This window comes from Orcinus orca, chromosome 12 (genome assembly GCF_937001465.1).
Source record: "Orcinus orca chromosome 12, mOrcOrc1.1, whole genome shotgun sequence".
Classification (NCBI taxonomy): domain Eukaryota; kingdom Metazoa; phylum Chordata; class Mammalia; order Artiodactyla; family Delphinidae; genus Orcinus; species Orcinus orca.
In genome coordinates, this window is record NC_064570.1 from 41,754,754 (window position 1) to 41,781,348 (window position 26,595).

Genomic DNA, 26,595 nt, shown 5'->3' on the forward strand with positions numbered 1-26,595 from the left:
TGATTTCACTTTCAGAGTTTTCATCATTAGTGTATAGGAATGCCAGAGATTTCTGTGCATTAATTTTGTATGCTGCTACTTTACCAAATTCATTGATTAGCTCTAGTAGTTTTCTGGTAGCATCTTTAGGATTCTCTATGTATAGTATCATGTCATCTGCAAACAGTGACAGCTTTACTTCTTCTTTTCCGATTTGGATTCCTTTTATTTCCTTTTCTTCTCTGATTGCTATGACTAAAACTTCCAAAACTATGTTGAATAAGAGTGGTGAGAGTGGGCAACCTTGTCTTGTTCCTGATCTTAGTGGAAATGCTTTCAGTTTTTCACCATTGAGGATGATGTTTGCTGTGGGCTTGTCATATATGGCCTTTATTATGTTGAGGAAAGTTCCCTCTATGCCTACTTTCTGGAGGGTTTTTATCATAAATGGGTGTTGAATTTTGTCAAAAGCTTTCTCTGCATCTATTGAGATGATCATATGGTTTTTCTCCTTCAATTTGTTAATATGGTTTATCACATTGATAGATTTGCGTATATTGAAGAATCCTTGCATTCCTGGAATAAACCCCACTTGATTATGGTGTATGATCCTTTTAATGTGCTGTTGGATTCTGTTTGCTAGTATTTTGTTGAGTTTTTTTGCATCTATTTTCATCAGTGATATTGGCCTGTAGTTTTCTTTCTTTGTGACATCCTTGTCTGGTTTTGGTATCAAGATGATGGTGGCCTCGTAGAAGGAATTTGGGAGTGTTCCTCCCTCTGCTATATTTTGGAAGAGTTTGAGAAGGATGTGTGTTAGCTCTTCTCTAAATGTTTGATAGAATTCACCTGTGAAGCCATCTGGTCCTGGACTTTTGTTTGTTGGAAAATTTTTAATCACAGTTTCAATTTCAGTGCTTGTGATTGGTCTGTTCATATTTTCTATTTCTTCCTGATTCAGTCTTGGCAGATTGTGCATTTCTAAGAATTTGTCCATTTCTTCCTGGTTGTCCATTTTGTTGGCATAGAGTTGCTTATCGTAATCTCTCATGATCCTTTGTATTTCTGCAGTGTCAGTTGTTACTTCTCCTTTTTCCTTTCTAATTCTATTGATTTGAGTCTTCTCCCTGTTTTTCTTGATGAGTCTGGCTAGTGGTTTATCTATTTTGTTTATCTTCTCAAAGAACCAGCTTTTAGTTTTATTGATCTTTGCTATTGTTTCCTTCATTTCTTTTTCATTTATTTCTGATCTGATTTTTATGATTTCTTTCCTTCTGCTACCTTTGGGGTGTTTTTGTTCTTCTTTCTCTAACTGCTTTAGGTGTAAGGTTAAGTTGCTTATTCGAGATGTTTCCTGCTTCTTCAGGTGGTCTTGTGTTGCTATAAACTTCCCTCTTAGAACTGCTATTGCTGCCTCCCATAGGTTTTGGGTCTTTGTGTCTCCATTGTCATTTGTTTCTAGGTTTTTTTTTATTTCCTCTTTGATTTCTTTAGTGATCACTTCGTTATTAAGTAGTGTATTGTTTAGCCTCCATGTGTTTGTATTTTTTACAGATCTTTTCCTGTAATTGATATCTAGTCTCATGGCGTTGTAGTCGGAAAAGATACTTGATACAATTTCAATTTTCTTAAATTTACCAAGGCTTGATTTGTGACCCAAAGTATGATCTATCCTGGAGAATGTTCCATGAGCACTTGAGAAAAATGTGTATTCTGTTGTTTTTGGAGTGTCCTATAAATATAATTAAGTCCATCTTGTTTAACGTATCATTTAAAGCTTGTTTTTCTTTATTTTTTTTGTTTTGGATGATCTGTCCATTGGTGAAAGTGGGGTGTTAAAGTCCCCTGCTATGATTGTGTTACTGTCGATTTCCCCTTTTATGGCTGTTAGTATTTGCCTTATGTATTGAGGTGCTCCTATGTTGGGTGCATAAATATTTACAATTTTTATATCTTCTTCTTGGATTGATCCTTTGATCATTATGTAGTGTCCTTCTTTGTCTCTTCTAATAGTCTTTATTTTAAAGTCTATTTTGTGTGATATGAGAATTGCTACTCCAGCTTTCTTTTGGTTTCCATTTGCATGGAATATCTTTCTCCATCCCCTTACTTTCAGTCTGTATGTGTCTCTAGGTCTGAAGTGGGTCTCTTGTAGACAGCATATATATGGGTCTTGTTTTTGTATCCATTCAGCCAATCTGTTTCTTTTGGTGGGAGCATTTAATCTATTTACATTTAAGGTAATTATTATTATGTATGTTCCTATTCCCATTTTCTAAATTGTCTTGCGTTCGTTATTATAGGTCTTTTCCTTCTCTTGTGTTTCTTGCCTAGAGAAGTTCCTTTAGCAGTTGTTGTAGAGCTGGTTTGGTGGTGCTGAACTCTCTCAGCTTTTGCTTGTCTGTAAAGGTTTTAATTTCTCCATCAAATCTGAATGAGATCCGTGCTGGGTAGAGTAATCTTGGTTGCAGGTTTTTCTCCTTCATCACTTTCAGTATGTCCTGCCACTCCCTTCTGGCTTGTAGAATTTCTGCTGAAAGATCACCTGTTAACCTTATGGGGATTCCCTTGTGTGTTATTTGTTGTTTTTCCCTTGCTGCTTTTAATATGCTTTCTTTGTATTTAATTTTTGACAGTTTGATTAATATGTGTCTTGGTGTATTTCTCCTTGGATTTATCCTGTATGGGACTCTCTGTGCTTCCTGGACTTGATTAACTATTTCCTTTCCCATATTAGGGAAGTTTTCAACTATAATCTCTTCAAATATTTTCTCAGTCCCTTTCTTTTTCTCTTGTTCTTCTGGAACCCCTATAATTTGAATGTTGGTGCATGTAATGTTGTCCCAGAGGTCTCTGAGACTGTCCTCAGTTCTTTTCATTCTTTTTTCTTTATTCTGCTCTGCAGTAGTTATTTCCACTATTTTATCTTCCAGGTCACTTATCCGTTCTTCTGCCTCAGCTATTCTGCTATTGATCTCATCTAGAGTCTTTTTCATTTCATTTATTGTGTTGTTCATCATTGTTTGTTTCATCTTTAGTTCTTCTAGGTCCTTGTTAAATATTTCTTGCATTTTGTCTATTCTATTTCCAAGATTTTGGATCATCTTTACTATCATTATTCTGAATTCTTTTTCAGGTAGACTGCCTATTTCCTCTTCATTTGTTAGTTCTGGTGCATTTTTATCTTGCTCCTTCATCTGTGTGTTTTTCTGTCTTCTCATTTTGCTTATCTTACTGTGTTTTACGTCTCCTTTTTGCAGACTGCAGGTTCATACTTCCCGTTGTTTCTGATGTCTGTCCCCAGTGGCTAAGGTTGGTTCAGTGGGTTGTGTAGGCTTCCTGGTGGAGGGTCCTAATGCCTTTGTTCTGGTGGATGAGGCTGGATCTTGTCTCTCTAGTGGGTAGGTCCACATCTGGTGGTGTGTTTTGGGGTCTCTGTGGACTTACTATGATTTTAAGCAGCCTCTCTGCTAATGGGTGGGGTTGTGTTCCTGTTTTGCTAGTTGTTTGGCATAGGTTTTCCAGCACTGTAGCTTGCTGGTCGTTGAGTGAAACTGGGTGCTGGTGTTGAGATGGAGGTCTCTGGGAGATTTTCACCGTTTGATATTACGTGGAGCTGGGAGGTCTCTTGTTGACCAGTGTCCTGAAGTTGGCTCTCCCACCTCAGAGGCACAGCACTGACTCCTGGCTGCAGCACCAAGAGCCTTTCATCCACACGGCTTTTCTTCTCATAACAGCTGCTAGGCGTCTGTGACTCTAACAGAGGATTAAAATGCTGGTGACTTCCTTTTAAAACACATCGTGACTTGGAGCCTGCTAGCAAAGAGATTTCTTTCTAGAAGAAACCCACTCGACTCTTCTTGAATTATGGTTTTCTCAGGGTATATGCCCAGTAGTGGGACTGCTGGGTTGTATGGTAGTTCTATTTTTAGTTTTTTAAGGAACCTCCACACTGTTCTCCATAGTGGCTGCATCAATTTACATTCCCACCAACAGTGCAAGAGGTTTCCCTTTTCTCCACACCCTCTCCAGCATTTATTGTTTGTAGATTTTTTGATGATGCACATTCTGACTAGTGTGAGGTGATATCTCATTGTAGTTTTGATTTGCATTTCTCTAATGATTAGTGATGTTGAGCATTCTTTCATGTGTTTGTTGGCTGTCTGTATATCTTCTTTGGAGAAATGTCTATTTAGGTCTTCTGCCCATTTTTTGGATTGGGTTGTTTGTTTTTTTGATATTGAGTTGCATGAGCTGCTTGTAAATATTGGAGATTAGTCCTTTGTCAGTTGCTTCATTTGCAAATATTTTCTCCCATTGTGAGGGTTGTCTTTTGGTCTTGTTTATGGTTTCCTTTGCTGTGCAAATGGTTTGAAGTTTCATTAGGTCCCATTTGTTTATTTTTGTTTTTATTTCCATTTCTCTAGGAAGTGGGTCAAAAAGGATCTTGCTCTAATTTATGTCATAGAGTGTTCTGCCTATATTTTCCTCTAAGGGTTTTATAGTGTCTGGCCTTACATTTAGGTCTTTAATCCATTTTGAGTTTATTTTTGTGTATGGTATTAGGGAGTGTTCTAATTTCATTCTTTTACATGTAGCTGCCCAGTTTTCCCAGCACTGCTTATTGAAGAGGCTGTCTTTTCTCCATTGTATATTCTTGCCTCCTTTATCAAAAATAAGGTGAGCATATGTGCATGGGTTTATCTCTGGGCTTTCTATCCTCTTCCATTGATCTATATTTCTGTTTCTGAGCCAGTACCATACTGCCTTGATTACCATAGCTTTGTAGTATACTCTGAAGTTTGGGAGCCTGATTCCTCCAGCTCCGTTTTTCTTTCTCAATATTGCTTTGGCTATTTTGGGTCTTTTGTGTTTCCATACAAATTGTGAAATTTTTCGTTCCAGTTCTGTCAAAAATGCCATTGGTAGTTTGATAGGGATTGCCTTGAATCTGTAGATTGCTTTGGGTAGTAGAGTCACTTTCACAATGTTGATTCTTCCAATCCAAGAACATGGTATATCTCTCTATCTGTTTGTATCATCTTTAATTTCTTTCATCAGTGGCTTATAGTTTTCTGCATATGTCTTTTGTCTCCTTAGGTAGGTTTATTCCTAGATATTTTATTCTTTTTGTTGCAATGGTAAATGGGAGTGTTTACTTAATTTCTCTTTCAGATTTTTCATCTTTGGGGTATAGGAATGCAAGAGATTTCTGTGCATTAATTTTGTATCCTGCTACTTTACCAAATTCACTGATTAGCTCTAGTAGTTTTCTGGTAGCGTTTTTAGGATTCTCTATATATAGTATCATGTCACCTGCAAACAGTGACAGCTTTACTTCTTCTTTTCCTATCTGGTTTCCTTTTATTTCTTTTTCATCTCTGATTGCTGTGGTTAAAACTTCCAAAACTATGTTGAATAATAGTGGTGAGAGTGGGCAACCTTGTCTTGTTCCTGATCTTAGAGGAAATGGTTTCAGTTTTTCACCATTGAGAACAATGTTCGTTGTGGGTTTGTCATATATGGCCTTTATTACGTTGATCTTACTGTGTCTTGACTTGGCCTCTTTGTAGGCACAAAGTTTTGCCGGCACCCGTTTTTTCTACCTTGGCTGAACATGTGAGATGAGCTAGGTCTGTCAGGAGTCCTGTTTACATCTGTCCATTTGCTGCAAATGGGCCAATTAAAGGCAGAACCTGGATTGGAGCAAAACATCTGACTTTCACCAAAACTTTTATTTAGTTTGATTTTGGGGGGCCTACATTTATTGCTTTATTTTTTAGATTTTCAACTCCAGTATTAATACTTTTACTTATTACTCTGCTCTTCTAAGGATAAAGTGTATAAGACAAGAAAACCTTTTAGTTCTTTGTCATAAGGATAACACTGAATTATTTGCTATATATTATTATCTCCACATTATCTTCTTGGTCACAACTTCCTCTCAAGAACGTTTCATTGGATGAATAAAAGAATAGTGTAAAAAAAATTTTTTTAAGTGTTGGAAGTGAAAATGCAAGAGAAAGAGAAATTGAGGAAAATAAGTTCATTCTGCAGGATGGATGGCATAAACCAACTCCACCAGCAGTAAAACATTTCACAGTGTTCTGCTAATATGGGAATATTGATGTATGGTGTTGACAGGTAAGGACATTAGAAAAATAATAGTTTTAAATTAAAAATATGATGCAATTTTTAAATCATTGTAATTTAGGACCTAGACTATTTTCATTTAATGAACATGCAGTGTGATGTTAAAACATCTAATTCTATTCTAATTTTTGAAGCGAATGTGCATATAGCCTAGGCACAGTATCTGAGATACAATCATTCATGCTCTGTAGAGTTTTGTCCTTTTCTTAAATGATTTTAAAGACAAAAGATCAAATACAGTTGAGTTCTAAAGTAAAGAAAACCATTTTCCTGAAATTCTCAAAGAAGCAGTGAGCAAGAATGAATTAAAGAAGTAGAAAGACCAAGCTAAGAAGATGGCAGCAGACGTGGATGCTGCCGTGAAGCTAGGTCAGTCACTTCAGGAGGAGTAGACAGAAGTAGTGTGATGCCAAAACTCGGATGCTGGTACAATCACATTAGAAACAGATGGGAATTACGTTGTACCCTAAAGAAGACTTTCTAGTTTATCATGATAATGTAAATAATCAAAATTACATTAGTACATAAAAATCTACTCCTTTACAATGTCAAGAATCAAGGAAAGGAGATTGTATTATGAACAGAAGCAATCCATTCGACCAACCACAGGAGAAATAGTAAAAGGGTGTTTTCACCCCATTAACCCAGGAGTAGGGGGTGGTGATCCCACAGAGCCCTGATGGCTCTAAAGAGACTCTGGTGCCTCTGGGCAGACAGGGGCAAATTTTGCTTAAAAAAATTGAAAGCTTCAGTTACCGTGATCTCTTGTTCAATGACTTTTATTTCCCCCCATCCTTGCATTCTAGGGGCCACTGGACTGAGTGGTTTCTGTTGTGCCAATAAGGAGGAAAATAGAAGCTTCTTCACCTTTGAGTGCAGTCAGGTCTTCATTCAATGGCACGTAACTTGTTTCCCAAGGGTGGTGGCCTCACTAGTGATGCTGGCCTGCCAGGTCATTGGAGAATGTAGGAGTGAGGGCTAGCGGGTGTCTGGGAGCTGGAAATCCCCCCAGGGAAGCAGTGAGCTCCCAACTCTGGCACAGCAGTTGCAGATAGACCATTGCAGCTCTAAGTAGTTCGTCTGGTTTTGGGAGTATCACAGGCAAAGCCAGTCCCAAGGACCCCTCTTACCCTTGTATGTTGAATAGGAGTAGCAGAGGGAGAATTTCCCGTCTCTGTATTCGGCTGGATGGATTCAATCCAAAGGGCAGAGGCAGTCTAGCTTGGGCATGTACTGGGTGCTTTTCCTTTCTTTTCTTTTTGGGATTCCACTTCCGGAGTTGGTTGGAAATAGGGATCCTCCTAAGGACCATTTATCCAAGCTGCCTAACAAGCTGCCCCGCCCCTTAACGGGAAGCATCTGCATTAGCTCTCTGACACTGGTTTCTGGCGATCACAGAGCAGGCTCTTTTACAGAAGTACCACACACTATATTGTTATCTACCAAATTTTGCCAGCGATGAACAAGGCTATAGCTTCTCCAGGCTAAACATCTTTTCTTCAACTAAACCATCTCCACCCTTAGATGCCATGACATGACTTGAGATTTTGAACGGAATGGTCGCCAGTGTTCCCGCTAGCTCTCAAATTCTGTGTCTAAGCTTGTGACTGAAATGAAGATGAACTTCACAGTTGTTTGGAGGTCATAATTATGAATTGAAAACTGAATGTCAAGTGAAGTCTCAGTCTTCAACTACGACACCAAACTCCTCATATTAAGTTGTCCTCTATCCCTGACAACTTTCCTTTTAATTAAAATGCAGCCTGATAGGCAGAATCATGGGGCCCATAAAGCAGTTATGTGATTCACTGAACCATTTATGCATGAGTGACCTATTTAGCTTTTAAAATCCTATTTAATGCCCAAAACTGTATTAGAGAATTCAAACAAAAGCTCACAGGGAGTCCCATAATGAGACTGTTTTTTTTTTAACATCTTTATTGGAGTATAAGTGCTTTACAATGGTGTGTTAGTTTCTGCTTTATAACAAAGTGAATCAGCTATACATACACATATATCCCCATATCCCCTTCCTTTTGAGCCTCCCTCCCACCCTCCCTATCCCACCCTTCTAGGTGGTCACAAAGCACCGAGCTGATCTCCCTGTGCTATGCGGCTGCTTCCCACTAACTATCTGTTTTACATTTGGTAGTGTACATATGTCCATGTCACTCTCTCACTTTGTCCCAGCTTACCCTTCCCCTTTCCCGTGTCCTCAAGTCCATTCAATGAAACTGTTTTGATTATTTCAGTGATTAGCCCATTTCCTCCCTCTTTAATAATTTCATTTAGAAAAGTAGTCATTTTAAGAACAAGCAGATTTTCTTAACTGCTTTTCTAGTTTAGTGTGAAATTGGCAAGTGGCCAACCATCTGTGAAACTTCAATTATTACTACTACTTAAAATTTATCAAACCTCTTCAGGTACTATGGAAGTAATTCTCCTCACCTACCTACAAAGACAAGGGCAAGAAAGGCAGGAATAAGACCCAACATTGCACAAAAGTAGGTATCACCCCATGTTTCAACCTTTTAGCCCCAAATCCCAGAAATGGCATTTGTGGACACTGTTGGGGGAAATGTCAGGTGCAGAAGGCTTTTGACCCACCGCCATGAGGCATGTGCTCTTCCGCACCTGGGGATCTACTTCTTCCTCCCATGAGGAATTCATGCATGCACACATTTATCTGTTGCTCAGCATTTCTTGAAATGGATGGGTGTGTTGCCCTCGAGTGTAATTTACTTCTGAATAATTCCAGCAATACTGCTTCCTTTAGCCTCACATTTCTCTCTTGCTTTTACTTTTTTACACATTTAGCAATGACACAGTGGTGAAGATATTCGAGATGTTACCTCTGGAACTTCTCTCACTTCACCACCCCTGACCTCAGACGTTTGGGAGGAGGAAGCCTGAACAGTAAGATGAGAACCTAGACCGGGGCTGCCCCCCAGGAGTGGAGAATCCAATAACAGCCTCACCACTGCAGGCAGGTGGTCATCCTGATGTTTTAACCTCAGACAGCGACATCTAGCAGCCCAAAGACATAGCTATCCACAGTGCTGCCAAGTTCCCAGGCTCGGGGATGTACTGGTGTAACGCCTCTTAAAGCCAGTGTGACCACACAGCCAGGTTCGCCTGCAACAGACTGAGTCTATGGACCTGTTGTCCAGGCATAATTACTGAGTGCCTGCTTGACGGGTTGGATAATGAATTACACAGCCTATTTACTGCCTGACTGTAGCATTCTCATCTATTTGGTGACATAACACATTCTCAGCCAGTGCGATCACTGTGGGGTAATGAGTTCAGGAAGATTACTCCCTGTTGTGTAAAAAGTAATATTTATCTTTATCCATCCTGAAATTATCCTTCAAGCATTATGGGATGGTTCCCAGCTCTAACGCTGAGGCCTGGTGAACAAGCTCATTTGCATGCTTTTATAGATTTAGTCATATTACACCAGGCCTTTGTCTATCCAGATGGAAGCCCCTAATTTTAGTCTATTCCCAGGGACCTCCCCACTCTGATCATTAGTTTTCCCTGTTAATCAGGTTGCAGTGTCGTTTGGAGGCGACTTGCCTGGCTGTCTAAAAAGTGACTCACAATGCCTTGTCCTTTCAGGCACTAATGAAAGGCCATCTGGTAGGTGTGGGGCTTTTCAGCTGTATTATAATTTTTTTTGAATTAAACATTTTTGACCACATAGAGAATAAAGGACAGAGACTGAGTAGGTGGCCCAGAATGAGTCCTCTGTTTATGTTCACAGAAAGAAAAAAGAAAAAGAAATTTAAAAAATCGAAGAAAAAAGGAAGAGAAGAAAGAGAAAAGAAAGATCAGTGTACCTAATTAAGAAGCAATGTTATGCATTCAAAAACACCATTTGTAAGTGAAAAAAGAACTTCACTTTGTTGTTTTTTATCCCAGGGTCAACCTGAAGGAGTAGACTAACATTTTAAGGGTTTGTTAAAAAATTCAAGGGTGGTTTAATTGGACCTCGTGATGCCTTTCTTTCCAAGAACAGGAATTTTACAGAAAAAAGTATTTAGCTGTAGAAGGAAAAGGGGAATATTTTGTAATAGAGTATCTTAGCCTTGTACTTTGTATTTCTGATTTAGAAGTTAGATTCCATTAAAAAAAAAAAGATGTGAGAGCCTTCCATGAGCAAGGTGTTTCGTGGGGCCTGAAAATAGATCAGCTGGATTTGATTTCAGTCCCTATTACTGCAGATATTCAATTTGTTTTCCTATGGAACATCAAGACAATACAGTACTTACAGCTCACTTGCTGAATTTTACTTGTTTCTCTTTTTCTTCATGCTAATAATCACAAAAACCATTCAAGTACTGCCTTAGCTTCCCTTTGCAAGAACTTCCAAGCATTTAGGAAACCCAGTTCTTTCTCTTAAGAAAATGATAATTCACTGGGAAGGCAGGCTAAACATGCCATATATGTTGATTAGGTATACTATGTGGACCCCAATAATTTAGAATTGTTGGACACTTAGACACAGACTGAGTTGAAGTTCAACTGTATTTCATCTATGATCAAAGAGTTTACTAAAGAAAAATAATACTTTAGAGAAAGAGTTACATTTCTCAAGGAAAAACTTTTTTAAAACTGAATCACGCTGTTTAAACAAATTATTTATGTGACGTGCAGTACTGTTCTACTTATAAAAGCAGATCACAATGGATCTCTACTTAAGAGCCCTGTATAAAGGCTATGTGCCGCTCCTTGCTCCTTTTTTCCCTTGAAAAATGACTGTTTTTCTTTTAAGATTTTAAATATATAACTCGGACACACAGTCTTTTTAGCTCATTTAATTTTTGAGGTCTGATTATGAACATAAATGACAAGAACATGTAAATTTATATACAATCGTTTCTCGGTACTTAAAATTACTGGGTGACTGCAGTTAGTGGAGAAGTGACTACGACAAGATGCTGTGTAAGTTCAGAGCAGAAACGCAAACAGTCCTGCTTTGTAAATGTTAATGCTCTTTCTTTGTGTCTGGCATTGTGCTGAGGGCAGCTTACACAAAACTTTCTTCTTTATGAGAAATTGTTTCTTGGGGGTAAATTTATAATTGTCCTACATGTGTTTTAAATGTGGGCTTGGAGGTTGTAGCCCCAGAGCCTTCTTAAGTACCTAGATAAATAATTAATTTTGCAAATTACAAATGTGTTTAATTTGGCTTTTCGAAGCTACAGCTCTGAGACCAACTGTGCCCTTCCTAATTTGGAAATATTTTCTTTCTGGTTTTTATTTTGACATGTACCCTGCTATCTACTTTCGTTGCTATTTCTAGCATCCCACAGGAGCTGCTTCCCTGGTTGTCATAGTGCAGACAAACACTCAAGAAAACCAAGAACTCTGTGCTTTCATAAAGCATTTATTTTTATTTGAAAACATTATACAGGCATTACATTGCCACAGCCAGTCCATAGGGGAGCATGCAAATATCAGAAATGGAGAGTTTGTTCAACTTATCGGTGTCAATTTCCTTTTTGGTTCATATTTTCCATTTGCAGTGTCTGGATTAGTGTGCTTTGTTATGTGGCTTGACAGTAGAATCCTACCCATGGGGTAAAATCTGTACTGGTAGCTAGCTGGGGACTACTAAATGGTTACAAATCAAAAACAAACCCAAAACAAACAATACTACACTGCTTGTCAGAAGGTTAATAGCACAAGTTAGCAATACCTAAACTAAACATTGAAACATTTTCATGGGACACAGTGGTGTAAATTTTTCCATTGCTTGTTCTACCTGGTTGTGTATTTCAGAGTTCGGAGCTGTGGGAAAGTGTGACCAAGGCGAGCAGTATCCCCAGTGCAAGTTGTCATTGAGTAAGTGAGGACCACCACTTAGGAGAGCTAAGGTTTGCTTACCCAACCAAATTCTAGACAAATTGCTAAAGTCTCATGTGTGGAGGAGAGAGTGGTTGGTGGTGGATTGAAAAGCTGAAATTTTTGCTGGTGTCTACTGAGGTTATGAAATTTCAGAAACTCAAACAGCTAGAGTTTATGATGTCCTACCCCCATTTCCCACCCCACTCCCAAAGGATCGATGTTTTTACACGGAAAAAAAGTTTGTTTCTTGCTATTTTCTTTTTTCCCCGAAGGGTCAATCTGGAACTCCTGATCTCAGACAATTCAGTACGTCATCAGCCTTTCTAAATGGAGAAGAACCAACACAGTGAGCTACCCCAGTGACATGAAAATCTTGTGTACAAGGACATTGAATGGTAAAAGGTATACAGTGAATTCACCTTAACATTCACACTTGGTTTCCATACAGTGGAGTCAATTACAATATCCTAGAAAATAATTCAGATGGCAACTTGTAGCCATCCACTGATTGGCAAACCCTTTTGAAATTTAAATTTGAAAAAAATTCCCAGTCCACCGAGTCGACTTGGAAATACTTTCATCCACTTATTTCTCATAAGACTTTACTAAGCGTCTACAAATTAGGGTCATAAAAATGAATAAAAAAGACGAAAACATTTGGCTTAAAATAAATACTAAGAATGCAATAAATCAAGCAAATTATGCAAACCAAAGGAATGTAAACACAAAAATAAAACCACAGTCTTTAAAGGTCTTCAGATCTGAATGGACAAAATATCAGAGAAAGGTATTTAATTGGTTTAAAAGGTAGCAGAGAGCAAACATTGGCAAAGCTCTTTTAACTTGATATAGCTTTAATGGTGATTTTTTTTTTTTTTCACTGAAAATAAAACGTGTTACTAAGGGGATTGAACAGAGATGAGCATAAAATCTGCATGTCAGAAAAGATAGTTTGTCTGCTCCAACTCCAAGGGCAGGACTACCTGTCCTGGGGTAGAGGGCAGGCAGAAGTGTCACATGGGTGCTGGCGGACAGCATGGGATGCTTCTGCCAGCCGTATTTAGGCCTTGTTCAGGCTACTACGGAAATCCTGACTAAGCTGCGATCTGTTCTCTACCTTACAGAGACCCCTCTGATGTTTTGCTTTGCTTGCTTAAGATGTATTGATTTGAATTGCCCCAAACATTTATTTTCCCTTTACAAACCCTGTAACGCCATCGAGGATCTTTTCGAATTGTATTGAAGCCAGCCAAAGGTAAAGACTATTGCACATACTGACATGTAGAATCTATTGTAAATCATAGAGGTTTGTGGTGTTTCTTGATTTTCTGTGTTTGAAGAAAGGGCTATTTTAAGGGCAACAAAATTAGACTGGTGACACACCCCTCAAAGCCTTATCAGGACCCTGTAATATTCTCTGTATCCGTAAGAATGTTGTGTGATATATTCCGCTATTGAATGGATGCCAAATATGACCACAGTGCCAGACTTTTTCATTGGTGGCATTTTTACCACTACAGAATGGCCAGTTCAATCAAACGATCGTCAGAGACTGTTCCACACCAGCACCCCGACTTTGTTGGGAGGCCAAACAACCAATGACACTCCACAGTAAAGGTAATTTCCCATGCTGGTGTATTTCAAAAAGGGTGTCACACAAGAGGGCAGAGGACCATGGCTTTTTCCAATGCCTTGATTGATTTCCATATTATCACTAAAGGAATCTAGGGGGAAAAAGGAAAACCAATATAGTTTTTGAAGAGGGAACATAGGGAGGAGCAGAAAGATTTAAAAAAATGTATTGCCCTAAGCACAAATAATATTATTTCTGGGGTTTCCCATAAGCTGCAGAAACGGAACTTTCCTTATCCTGTTATTACAGGGACTTGATTAGCAGAATCATGTGGCACAACAGAAAGGCAATGGCCTGGAGTAATCAGAGATTGAAATATAAAAAGGCTAAAATGTTTGTTTTATATCTATTCCTAGAATAGAGAATTATATGGTCTGTTGCCACTCCCCACAAGGGTCACAGCACAAAATACATATTGAGCAGGCAATCCAACAGGTAACAGAGGAAACTGCGAGCCCCCAGGTCCCTAGGATAAGGAAGCGTCATAGGGTGGAGCTCCTGTGGCATGCAGCACTCAGAGACTGTGCACAAAAATAAAGTGTGATTCTTAAAAAGTGACTTGCCATAGAAAAGTGGGATTGATGTTAACTACATGTGAGTGGGTCTGGTGAGAGTTCCCATCAGGAGTACAAAAGCTCCTCCTGGAAGTCGGTGTAGTAACAGTAACCGTAATAATACAAACAATAATACTTGCTTTTGATTCAAACATTTTCACAGTAATTAATGCAGGGGGGTTGTGACCCGGATACACACTAGCTAGGCATCTCCCCAGGTCAGGTGGATCAGAGCCTGTGTCTCCAGGGATGTTTAGCTTATGCCTTTTACAGGCTTTCAGATTCACTACCTTGCAGTCCACCTGTGTAAACCGCACCTAATAAATACCTTTCTCTATGTACAAAACAGAGATGACGGGCGGACACACGGCCGCGGAGGTGTCCTCAGTGGGCTGGGAGGGTGTCATCCTAGGCCACACGAACGTGGGGCTCGTCTTCAGTCTCCTGGCCCAGGCTGGTATAGGTGACTGAAGGCTCCACCTGAGCTGTGGCTGGTAAGTCCACGACGGGTCCCGAAGGGTTGCGGAACTGCTTGTAAACGCGGGGGTCCTGGGCTATGTATGTGGAGGTGGAGGAGTAGAGCACCAGGCCGAGGAGGATGGTGAAGAAAGACAGGAGATAAAGTCCTGAAAACTAAACAACACAACAGCCAAGTCACTTAGCAGCCAGAGCAGAGGCACTTACCCATGAATGAGGCACAGAGACGGGAGCGGAGCCGTGACAGGCAGCTTGATGAGTCGGCCAAGGATCTTGATGGAAGGTGAATGTTCTCTTCTACCCTGTCTTGGTCTTACTGATTCTCCTTATCTTTTTTCTTGACTCTGTGGCTAACACAGAGGAACACTCAACTAATTGTCCCTAAAGCACCCATCTGAGTACCTGATGTGAGAGAGAGTTAGTTAATCACGAATTAAAATACAAGTTAAAAGCAAATACTCTCCAATATCACTCAACAAAGAGTTGGTTGTTTGTGACTTCATTAAACACGGAAGAAATAAGAGATATTCCACTTAAGGTTGTAATGAAGCCATAAACACTGAGTCCCTCACTGACACAGCTGCATCAGGCACTTTTGTTTCACCTTAATCCAATTCAGACACTATTTGTCTTCTGAGTAGGAATTGTTACTGACTTTGGTAACTGTCTTTGCAAGATTAGATTATCCTTGGATAGAAAGAAATAGTATAACATTTCATTCTTGCTCCATTAATCTAAAAACAAAACCAAATAGGGATGGATATACAGTGGTCTGTTCCTAAACTACTGCTCGACAACTCATAGAGTTTTGTGGTGAAAAAATAGAAAATATTGGTGTATACAACTTCCCCGAGAATTTACATATGTTTTTGGAAAATACTACACCTTCTGGGCCTTCTTGAGTAGTTATTCTGGAATTACTTGAGTAGTTAGTGGGGGAGAGGGAGGTAACAGTATGAGTGTTTCCATTTCTGTTTCATACATTCATTCACTCCTTCATTCAACCAATAGTTTTCTTCTGTGTCTTCTCTGTATTAAACTTTGAACTATGTGCTGGGGAAAGAGAAATGAAAACATATGGTCCTTACCATCAAGGACTTAATAGTCTCAGTGGAGAAAGAGAGGTACAGATAGATTAAAACAATGCAATGCACTTATGGCCTACCAACTCCCATTGTAGTTGACAGCTGTTGTCCCAGTCTTGACTACATCTTGCATCCATTGGGAAAAAAGGATCAATTTGATTTTCCTATTTTATTTTTTTTGCTCATACTGTCAAAGAACTAAAAACTGGTTAAAAAAAAAAAAAGACAAAAATTAATTGGAAGCTGGAAGAAAGGAAAACAGGAAAAGGATCCAGAGAGTCTATAAAGTTAAGTTGCAATGTTAAAGAGTTAAAAGGTGGCTATGATGCTCAATAATAGGAAAGGCGGTTTTGAAAATGGCACTTAGAAAAAATATTCCTGTGGTTAAAAGTTCCTGCTATGATGTTTTGTTTTGTTTTGTTTTTTACCTCTCTGTCTCTCTGTCTCTTTCTTTAGCAGCAGCAAGGTAGTTAAGACTAAAGATCACTTTCTGATTTTCTACAGCACTCCTCACCCTGTGCTATAAGTCCTTTATCCTTCACACTCATATGATAATACTTTCTCAGATGGATTTGTATACTAGACTCAGCTTGTAAGAGCTTCACTTAATTAGCTTGATTAATTCAGTTTTTCCCAGTGAAAATAATTTTTTTCTTTATGAATTTGTTTGTCAAACAAAATGGTAGCAAAAGAAAACCACTAACTCAGGACTGCTGTATATGATCTCAGAAAACTTATTTACCCCCAAATTTGCTTCCTGAAGTTCTACATTCAAGAGCTTCATCCTTTACCTGAAACTTTGGCAAATGAAATGAGTTTGTTCCTAACATGAGCAACATTTCAAATATCTTGTTAATGACTCTCATTTTCAAAAATCCCCTCATGCACCTCCAGTTTCCAGTGAGAACTTTTCAGGTCTTGGGTGTGAGGCCGCCCCTGTTGCAGCAGATGAAGGTCGAGAGATTAAGAATGGGGCTCTGAGATTAGAACTGCATTATAACCACAAACAGGATCCAAATCTAGCCCCACTCCTCTCTGGCTGTCATTGTGGACAACTTTTCTCAAGGTCCAAGTTTCCTCATCAGTACAGTGGGGATAATAATTGTACCTACTCTATAGAGTTGTTATAAAGATAAAATTAGGTAAAGCACGTGAAGCACTCATCCTACCGCCTACCTTGCAGTGAGTGTTCAACCTACATTGGCTCCATTGTTATTATTATTACAGCACTATCTTATCATCAATGACCTTACATATAAGACTGTTACAATACTCTTAGATGATCATTGATGAAATTGCCTTTCTCCTATAGTCCCTTGACTATGGGACTCTGTCTTTCTTGACCAGTGTCAAGTGCAGAGCCTGGCATAGTGTAGGCATCTACTAAGTGTTATTTGCTCTTTGTTTACATTTTGAATGAATTAAATTAAAGTTTCATACTAAAGAAAGAAACCATAAAAACATCAGCCTGTACCAATAGTGTATTTCAAATGTTTTAGCTTTCAACTCAATCCAACGTCATCTCTCATACATAAAATGCTAAACAAAGACTCCTTGAAAGGGAAGTCATAGCACTGATCCTTAATCATTGACTCCAAAAGTCATCTTCAAACCTGTGATCAGTTAGAGGAGAGTGATGATGAATTGGGAGGAGCAATGTAGAAGGCAAGAGTCTGGGTAGAAGAGTGTAGGCTGCTGACCAGAGGACTGGCAGAGGAAGTTTCATAAACTTGGGGTGGACAGATTTGGCAACTGAAATAATGTAGAGACAGGAAAGGATCGGATACAGGGTATGAGAAGGATTTGAATTCCTCTCAATTTCTAATTTTGGCTCCTATATTCTGACTTGATCAATATGACAAAGATTTTAATAGCCATTTTTTTGTAAAGCTAATGCCTTTGTCAGTGTAAAAAATAATACCTGAATCAATCATTTTTGGGGCATGGAACTATCAAGTTGAGTGATAAAACCACTACAAACTGTTTTCCTGGGACACAGCTTTAGAATGACAACACATACCTTACTTACAGTGCATTTCCATTTAATCATACAGAATTCACTCTAAAATTGTTCAAAATACAGACCGAATGGAATTTTATATGACAGAGGCATCTTGGAAGTCACCCAAGGGGTTTTATTAATAGTCGGTAGAGAAAGTTTTCCTTTAACACACAAACCTAAAATGGGAGCAGTAACGCAAGCATTAGATTAATCTGGAGAAATACTGAATGTTGAAAATAATTACAGAAAGGCTTTGTATTTTAAAAAGTAAGAAAAAGTTTCATTTTTCTCCTCTTTATAGATTGACAAGAAAAAAGAAAATTTAACAGGGGTAACTAATTGGATGACCCTCAGCTCTGGAAGCTGCACTTATCCTGACAGGGCAATTATTTAAAAACACCAATCAATCAAACAAAAATTCTGTATATTCTAGGCTGCTTAATTTGTTTACTGCAAAGAAATACTCATGCCTAGTTCCTGGAAAGCCATCTCCCGGTGACAGATAAGGTGAGTCTCAGGTACAGGTTTGCTGCCTCCCTTTAAGAATACGGGCTGCCCAGGACCAGATGGCTTCACAGGCAAATTCTATCAAACATTTAGAGAAGAGCTAACACCTATCCTTCTCAAACTCTTCCAAAATATAGCAGAGGGAGGAACACTCCCAAACTCCTTCTACGAGGCCACCATCACCTTGATACCAAAACCAGACAAGGATGTCACAAAGAAAGAAAACTACAGGCCAATATCACTGATGAACATAGATGCAAAAATCCTCAACAAAATACTAGCAAACAGAATCCAACAGCACATTAAAAGGATCATACACCATGATCAAATGGGGTTTATTCCAGGAATGCAAGGATTCTTCAATATATGCAAATCTATCAATGTGATAAACCATATTAACAAATTGAAGGAGAAAAACCATATGATCATCTCAATAGATGCAGAGAAAGCTTTTGACAAAATTCAACACCCATTTATGATAAAAACCCTGCAGAAAGTAGGCATAGAGGGAACTTTCCTCAACATAATAAAGGCCATATATGACAAGCCCACAGCAAACGTCATCCTCAATGGTGAAAAACTGAAAGCATTTCCACTAAGATCAGGAACAAGACAAGGTTGCCCACTCTCACCACTCTTATTCAACATAGTTTTGGAAGTTTTAGCCACAGCAATCAGAGAAGAAAAGGAAATAAAAGGAATCCAAATCGGAAAAGAAGAAGTAAAGCTGTCACTGTTTGCAGGTGACATGATACTATACATAGAGAATCCTAAAGATGCTACCAGAAAACTACTAGAGCTAATCAATGAATTTGGTAAAGTGGCAGGATACAAAATTAATGCACAGAAATCTCTGGCATTCCTATACACTAATGATGAAAAATCTGAAAGTGAAATCAAGAAAACACTCCCATTTACCATTGCAACAAAAAGAATAAAATATCTAGGAATAAACCTACCTAAGGAGACAAAAGACGTGTATTCAGAAAATCATAAGACACTGATGAAAGAAATTAAAGATGATACAAATAGATGGAGAGATATACCATGTTCTTGGATTGGAAGAATCAACATTGTGAAAATGACTCTACTACCCAAAGCAATCTATAGATTCAATGCAATCCCTATCAAACTACCACTGGCATTTTTCACAGAACTAGAACAAAAAATTTTGCAATTTGTATGGAAACACAAAAGACCCCGAATAGCCAAAGCAATCTTGAGAACGAAAGAAGGAACTGGAGGAATCAGGCTCCCTGACTTCAGACTACACTACAAAGCTACAGTTATCAAGACGGTATGGTACTGGCACAAAAACAGAAAGATAGATCAATGGAACAGGATAGAAAGCCCAGAGATAAACCCATGCACATATGGACACCTTATCTTTGATAAAGGTGGCAGGAATGTACACTGGAGAAAGGACAGCCTCTTCAGTAAGTGGTGCTGGGAAAACTGGACAGGTACATGTAAAAGTATGAGATTAGATCACTCCCTAACACCATACACAAAAATAAGCTCAAAATGGATTAAAGACCTAAATGTAAGGCCAGAAACTATCAAACTCTTACAGGAAAACATAGGCAGAACACTCTATGACATAAATCACAGCAAGATCCTTTCTGACCCACCTCCTAGAGTAATGGAAATAAAAACAAAAATAAACAAATGGGACCTAATGAAACTTCAAAGCTTTTGCACAGCAAAGGAAACCATAAACAAGACCAAAAGACAACCCTCAGAATGGGAGAAAATATTTGCAAATGAAGCAACTGACAAAGGATTAATCTCCAAAATTTACGAGCAGCTCATGCAGCTCAATAACAAGAAAACAAACAACCCAATCCAAAAATGGGCAGAAGACCTAAATAGACATTTCTCCAAAGAAGATATACAGACTGGCAAAAAACACATGAAAGAATGCTCAACATCATTAATCATTAGAGAAATGCAAATCAAAACTACAATGAGATATCATCTCACACCAGTCAGAATGGCCATCATCAAAAAATCTAGAAACAATAAATGCTGGAGAGGGTGTGGAGAAAAGGGAACACTCTTGCACTGCTGGTGGGAATGTGAATTGGTTCAGCCACTATGGAGAACAGTATGGAGGTTCCTTAAAAAACTACAAATAGAACTACCATATGACCCAGCAATCCCACTACTGGGCATATACCCTGAGAAAACCAAAATTCAAAAAGAGTCATGTACCAAAATGTTCATTGCAGCTCTATTTACAATAGCCCGGAGATGGAAACAACCTAAGTGCCCATCATCGGATGAATGGATAAAGAAGATGTGGCACGTATATACAATGGAATATTACTCAGCCATAAAAAGAAACGAAATTGAGCTATTTGTAATGAGGTGGATAGACCTAGAGTCTGTCATACAGAGTGAAGTAAGTCAGAAAGAAAAAGACAGATACCGTATGCTAACACATATATATGGAATTTAAGAAAAAAAATGTCATGAAGAACCTAGGGGTAAGGCAGGAATAAAGACGCAGACCTCCTAGAGAACGGACTTGAGGTTATGGGGAGGGGGAAGGGTGAGCTGTGACAGGGCGAGAGAGAGTCATGGGCATATACACACTAACAAACGTAGTAAGGTAGATAGCTAGTGGGAAGCAGCCGCATGGCACAGGGATATTGGCTCGGTGCTTTGTGACAGCCTGGAGGGGTGGGATAGGGAGGGTGGGAGGGAGGGAGATGCAAGAGGGTAGACATATGAGAACATATGTTTATGTATGACTGATTCACTTTGTTATAAAGCAGAAACTAACACACCATTGTAAAGCAATTATACCCCAATAAAGATGTTAAAAAAAAAAAAAAAAAAAAGAATACGGGCTGCTGTCTGAAGTGTACTCCGTGGTCCTCACCGCAGTCAACTGTAGCCCATCAGAAGATGCTGTGTGTTTGGTGCTGCACTTTTGCCTGCATTTTATCTGACTTGTAACTTTGAGAAGCTGAAAAAGGATGCACCCTTTCTCACTACCCCACTGTACACACTACTGACTTTTCTCCTGCCTTTTTCCATCTTGACGGGTCTCACTGCTAGCAAGGATCAGAAAGCAGTTGCTGTACATAAGGAGAATGTCTGCGTGTTGCTTAAAGCAATCTGACTGGGACACGAGCCATCATTCAGAATGGGGTGGCTTGGAAGACTGATGATAAATCTGCACCAAGCTCTTTAACCTCCAACCAGGGATGAAACCTAGCTCTTAGCCAGCTGGCAGCTCAATATATACTAGTTAGCTAATGGGACATTCAGCACATCAGTTAGGGACAGACCAAATTTTCATTTTAGTTTTGGTATTAAACATCTAAGTCGAGTTTTAATAAACGAATGACTTGAATGGGCCTAAATCTATACAAGTAGAAAACCACATGGTTTGAAAGCCATTTCAAAGTATATTTATAAATATATCAACTATACTATGTGGGGAAGAGGGCAGTTTTTAAGGGAGGTATTCTTTTTTGGGTTGACTAAAAGATGGCAGGGGTAAGCAGAGGAGAACGTGGGCAACCGCAGAGAGGCGTGAGGTAGGGCATGAAGTGACTGTGGGTTAAAGCTCTACTTTCACTGAATGTGTGTACCAACTGCCTCTACATGGAGGGCCTGGTTTTTCCTTCTTTCCCGGACAGTGCACGTTAAAAGAGGCCTTTTATGGTGTGTGCCTCTGTGTGACATGGCTTTTACAAGGTTCCTGATGTTAGACCGGCTGCTTCTGCTCAGTGACTCCACTTGGGCCTATTAATGACCAGAACTAATTTTGATTTAATAGGTAATGAAAAGTTAAAAGATTCTCTTAGTTCTTAAAGAGAGATGTATGGCAGTTCTGTCACCAAAAAAAACAAAGGTTCGTTGGAATCAGAAACAATGTCGCTTGTGAGAGGTGGAAGAAAGACATGGAAAAGAGCAGTTGGTGGGTTTGCTAGGAAAGTGGGGTTCAGGGGAATGAGACTTGGGTAAAGCTCCTGAAGTTATCTGAGAAGAAGGGGAGATTTAGATTTAAATCCAATTTAGGTCTAACTTGGAGAGCTGAGGAAGGTCAGAGAAAATACAATTGGAAGGAGGGAGAAAATAAGGTCAAATCAGAAAGAAGATACAGGCAAAGATAATTTCTCAATAGCTAGGAGGAAACAGGACTGAAAAACTTGGAGAGCCCCCTTCTCCCATATAATTCTCTTCTAAATTTACCCAGCACGTATTTTTCTGTCTTTGTCTCTCTCTTTTAGTGTATACACACACGCACGCACGCACGCACGCACGCGCGTCTATGAGCCACTACTGCTGACCTGATAGGATCCGCCTTCTGAACTTTTCTTGAGAGAAGCTGAGTAGCCTGAAAGAACACCACCCCTGAAGGCTTCTCATGTATAGCAGGTGAGCAAAGGAGTTGAAACTGGTCTCTCAACTGCATAAGGAAGCTTCTCAGAAATGAATTCAAGGATATTCCTAATTTGCCTTAGACATGGCTTTTGACGTGGAAGGAGTTCACGTATACAAAGGACATGTGGCTACAATAATGGTTTCCTTTCTAGTTCTTATTCAAGTTTATTCTTTTAAACAGACACAGATGTAATCTAACCTTTCCACATTTTAAACTCTTTAGCAGAAAACATCTGAGAAGGTAGAGTCTGGGAGTCTACAAATTTAGCAGTTGCTTCAGAAGTCAATGCAATCATGGGTAAGAAGAACCATGAAAGCAGTGACTGGTCATTCCCAAGGTTATATGCACAGGCTGGTAAAGGTGAGGTTCAAGAGCTGCTGGGAAGAATTTCCATGTAGAGAGACTGGCCTGGCAATTTCAGCAGCAAGTTATGCCTGGGAAAAATTAGACTTTTAATTAAATTTGGGAAACTGTCCTGAATACTCTGCAGTGTAAAACAAAGTGTCTTCTCCCCTGTACTACCACACTCCATGATATAAAATGCACATATAAAGCCAAATCAACTGGCACATCTAACCAAGATTCCTAGACTAAAAGGAATAAATAAGCCCAATTCTGTTTCAAACAGAGTCAGATTACACAGTTTGGAGATCTTAGGTACCAGGGTAATTTAAAGACACATCAGTGACAAAGTTAAGCAAAATACCAATTAAAAGAATGAATCATGGGACGTCCCTGGTGGCGCAGTGGTTAAGAATCCACCTGCCAATGCAGGCGACACGGGTTCAAGCCCTGGTCCAGGAAGATCCCACATGCCGCGGAGCAGCTAAGCCCGGGTGCCACAACTACTGAGCCTGAGCTCTAGAGCCCGCATGCCACAAGTACTGAGCCCAGGAGCCACAACTACTGAAGTCCACATGCCTACAGCCCATGCTCCGCAACAAGAGAAGCCACAGCAATGAGAAGCCCTAGCACCGCAATGAAAAGTATCCCCTGCTCACTGCAACTGGAGAAAGCCCACGCGCAGCAATGAAGACCCAACACAGCCAAAAATAAATAAACTAATTAAAAAAAAGAATCAATCCATTAATTCTTCAAAAAAAAAGAATGAATCATAATTAAAGATAATGCTGCCATCGTGGAGTTTTTAAGTCCAAATATTATGGGTAGGTAAAATTGGATTTTGTAACTAAAAGGGGAGCCCAAGGTCTCTTGGGTCCCCACTTGATATGTGGGTTGAAAGGTGGACCCTGTGGATCACAGCCAGTCTGCTGAGTGTCCTGGGCCAGGAGGGAGAGGACAGCTCACCAATGAAAACATGTCTCTCAGCAGCCGTGTGAGTATAAGAGGGCTGTGGACCACACCTTGAACCTGGGAATGGAATGGTGGGGAGAAGAAGACCAGAGGAAGAAGACCAGAGGAAGCTGGTCATTGCTGGGCAGGCTGTAAGCTATGGCCTGGGTGGGATCCTGTGACAAAAGGCTCTGCCTGGTCCTGATCTATTGCTGCTGAATCTGAGTCAATTGCTATTCAGGGCAAGGAAACTAGACAGACCTGACTCCACAGAAACATCAACATAAACAAGTTGGTACTTGACCTCCTAATTTTGGCTCTGCACTAACCTAACAAGATCATTTTTATCATTATTAAGGGCATTAAAAATGCAAAAGTTCTGCTTCTGAGTTTACTGAACTGGAAATAAATTCCCCTCAGAGGCCCAAGCTTTTTCAAATTCTTTGGACCTGCCTCATTATTGCTTTGTCTCCTAGTCTTATCTCCTCTTATTTCTCTTCCTCCTCTTTTTTCTTCATTCTTTTTTGTTTTTAAGAAAATAAAAAGGGGCTAAATTTCTCTGGCTAAATATTGCAATATTTCTTTTTTTCTAAGTCATAGCATGGAAAATACCAAATGTGGGCATGGCACACAATCTATCGACAGACACTGAAACTGGTTGTTTTTAGGGACTAAGAATACTGACCTCCACGCCTCCTTCCACATTCTTTCTCCAATTAGGAGAGAGGAAATAATCCCAAATTCATGCTAATCTAATTGAGACAGAAAATAAATCAATGAGTACCTTAGTCCAAATGCCAAATGGTCTCTCAATCCATATCAGAAAACCAAGATATCACTAAGATTTAAAAACTTGGGAAACAACTTATCCTCCAAATATCATATTGTTAAGGAGAGAAGCAGCAACCAGGGCCTTTGCCTCTCCGTGGCCTGACACTGTCACTCGGGGCAAGGCTACGTCCCCCTTGCCCTCTGAGTTCAGTTTATGAGGCCTTCTGTTTGGTTTGCAAAACCAATTCCTCTGGCAGTGTATTCTGTGCAGCCAATCACATCTAAGGCCAATAAGGGTTCTTTTACAGGCAAGTATCTTCCCCTGTGGGTAATTTCACACATGAGTACAGCAACAAGGAGCTAAAAATGGATTCCTGCCACTATCTTTTATATGACAAACAGACCTTTTCACTTGGTTTGATGAATTGTTAGAAATCCTCGTTCATGCAGATTTCTATTCTCTGCCGTCCAGCAAAAGACCTTCATAGCCAAGCCGGAAGTGGAATAAAAGGGGGCTAGTCTGTGGGAACGTTTAATTATAGGCTCACTTACAACAAAGGCCATTCGATGGCTCATATATGTCTCCTTCCCACGACTGGTTCTTATTATCACTAGTCAAGGAAGGATAACATTTGTGTGTGAGGTACACTGAGCAGTGGCCTTCACTCTCATGTCTGGACTCTTGCATCACATGAGATCTATTTTCTCTCTACACAACACAGGGGTACACACTGGGCTGGAGTGATTTTGCAAGGGACTGAATTTTAAAGCAGGTGAAGGACCTTAATTTATGGAAGTGATAGTATTGCAGCTCAGTACCCCTCAAAGAACATCTGTTCCATTACAGTGGAATCAAGAGATGGAAACGGGAGTGGCACCATTCACTTTTTCCTAGTGATCCATTGATAAAATTTTGCTTTCTGTCACTGCAACCTTAGGCTCTGCTGATCTAAAAGTCTTAGTTCCAAAGGGAGGAACATTTTCACCAGGAGACACACAATGATTCCACTGAACTGAAAGTTAAGATTGGCACCCAGCCACTTTGGGCTCTTCGTGCTTCTCAATGAACAAAGAAGGGAGTTCTTGTCACTGTGCTGGGGTGGTCGGCCTCGGTTACCAAGGGGAAATTGTGCTGCTACTTCATGATGGAGGTAAGAGTACGTCTGGATTACAGATCTCCTAGGCATCTCTTTGTATTACCATGGCCTGTGATTGAAGTCAATGGAAACCTTCAACAACCCAATCCAGGCAGGACTACTAATGGCTCGGACTCTTTAGGAATGAAGGCTGGGTCACCCCACCAGGTAAAGAACCACGTGGTTGGCTGAGGTACTCGCTGACGACAAGTGGAGTAGAGAACGGGTACTGGAAGAAGGTAGTTATAAGTACCAGCTACAGCAGCATGACCAGTTACAGAAATGAGGACTGTAATTGTCACGAGTATTTACTCCTTATTTTGTTATTAATATGGGTGTCAGTGTGTGTGTATAAAATATCTTTGTTTTCTCCCTTCTCTTATCCCCTTATCAGATAAGATGTATTGATTTTACACCATAGTATTTAAGTTACAGGACATCAAGGAGAAGAGTGAACATCCCCCAAGATGTTTGCATCCTTTTCTAGGGAAAAGGTTAGTGTGTTTTCAGTTGTGTGCAGGCTAGTTGTATCATGTTGGGCAAAAGTACCGTCTTGTTATTGTCTTTATTTTGAGATTAAGTATGATTTAAAGAGATGTGTATATGGGTGCCGGGTTGAGAAGACGTAGACCTGGGACAGTTAATTTTATGTCTCAGCTTGGCTAAGTCATAGTGCCTAGGTATTTGGTCAGACATCAGTCTGGAGGTTGCTGTGAAGCTATATTTTAGACGAAATGAACATTTAACTCA

The 26,595-nt window shown here is 39.6% G+C and overlaps 1 protein-coding gene and 1 long non-coding RNA gene across 2 annotated transcripts in view; one reads left to right on the top strand and one right to left on the bottom strand.

Moving 5' to 3' along the window:
- The first annotated feature begins 6,935 nt into the window (after nt 1-6,935).
- Nucleotides 6,936-10,198, top strand: LOC125960701 (uncharacterized). Its single transcript, XR_007470644.1, has 3 exons — nt 6,936-7,033; nt 8,950-9,122; nt 9,903-10,198. It is a non-coding gene; the product is annotated as an uncharacterized LOC125960701 (long non-coding RNA).
- Nucleotides 10,199-11,511: 1,313 nt separating this feature from the next.
- The window catches only part of SLC35F1 (solute carrier family 35 member F1), a 422,996-nt gene continuing 407,912 nt past the window's right edge, over nt 11,512-26,595 (bottom strand). Inside the window, exon 8 of the mRNA XM_004264677.3 lies at nt 11,512-14,805. Coding sequence (XP_004264725.1) covers nt 14,581-14,805 — 225 coding nt within the window. The 3' untranslated portion in view covers nt 11,512-14,580. The remainder of the gene's footprint in view (nt 14,806-26,595) is intronic.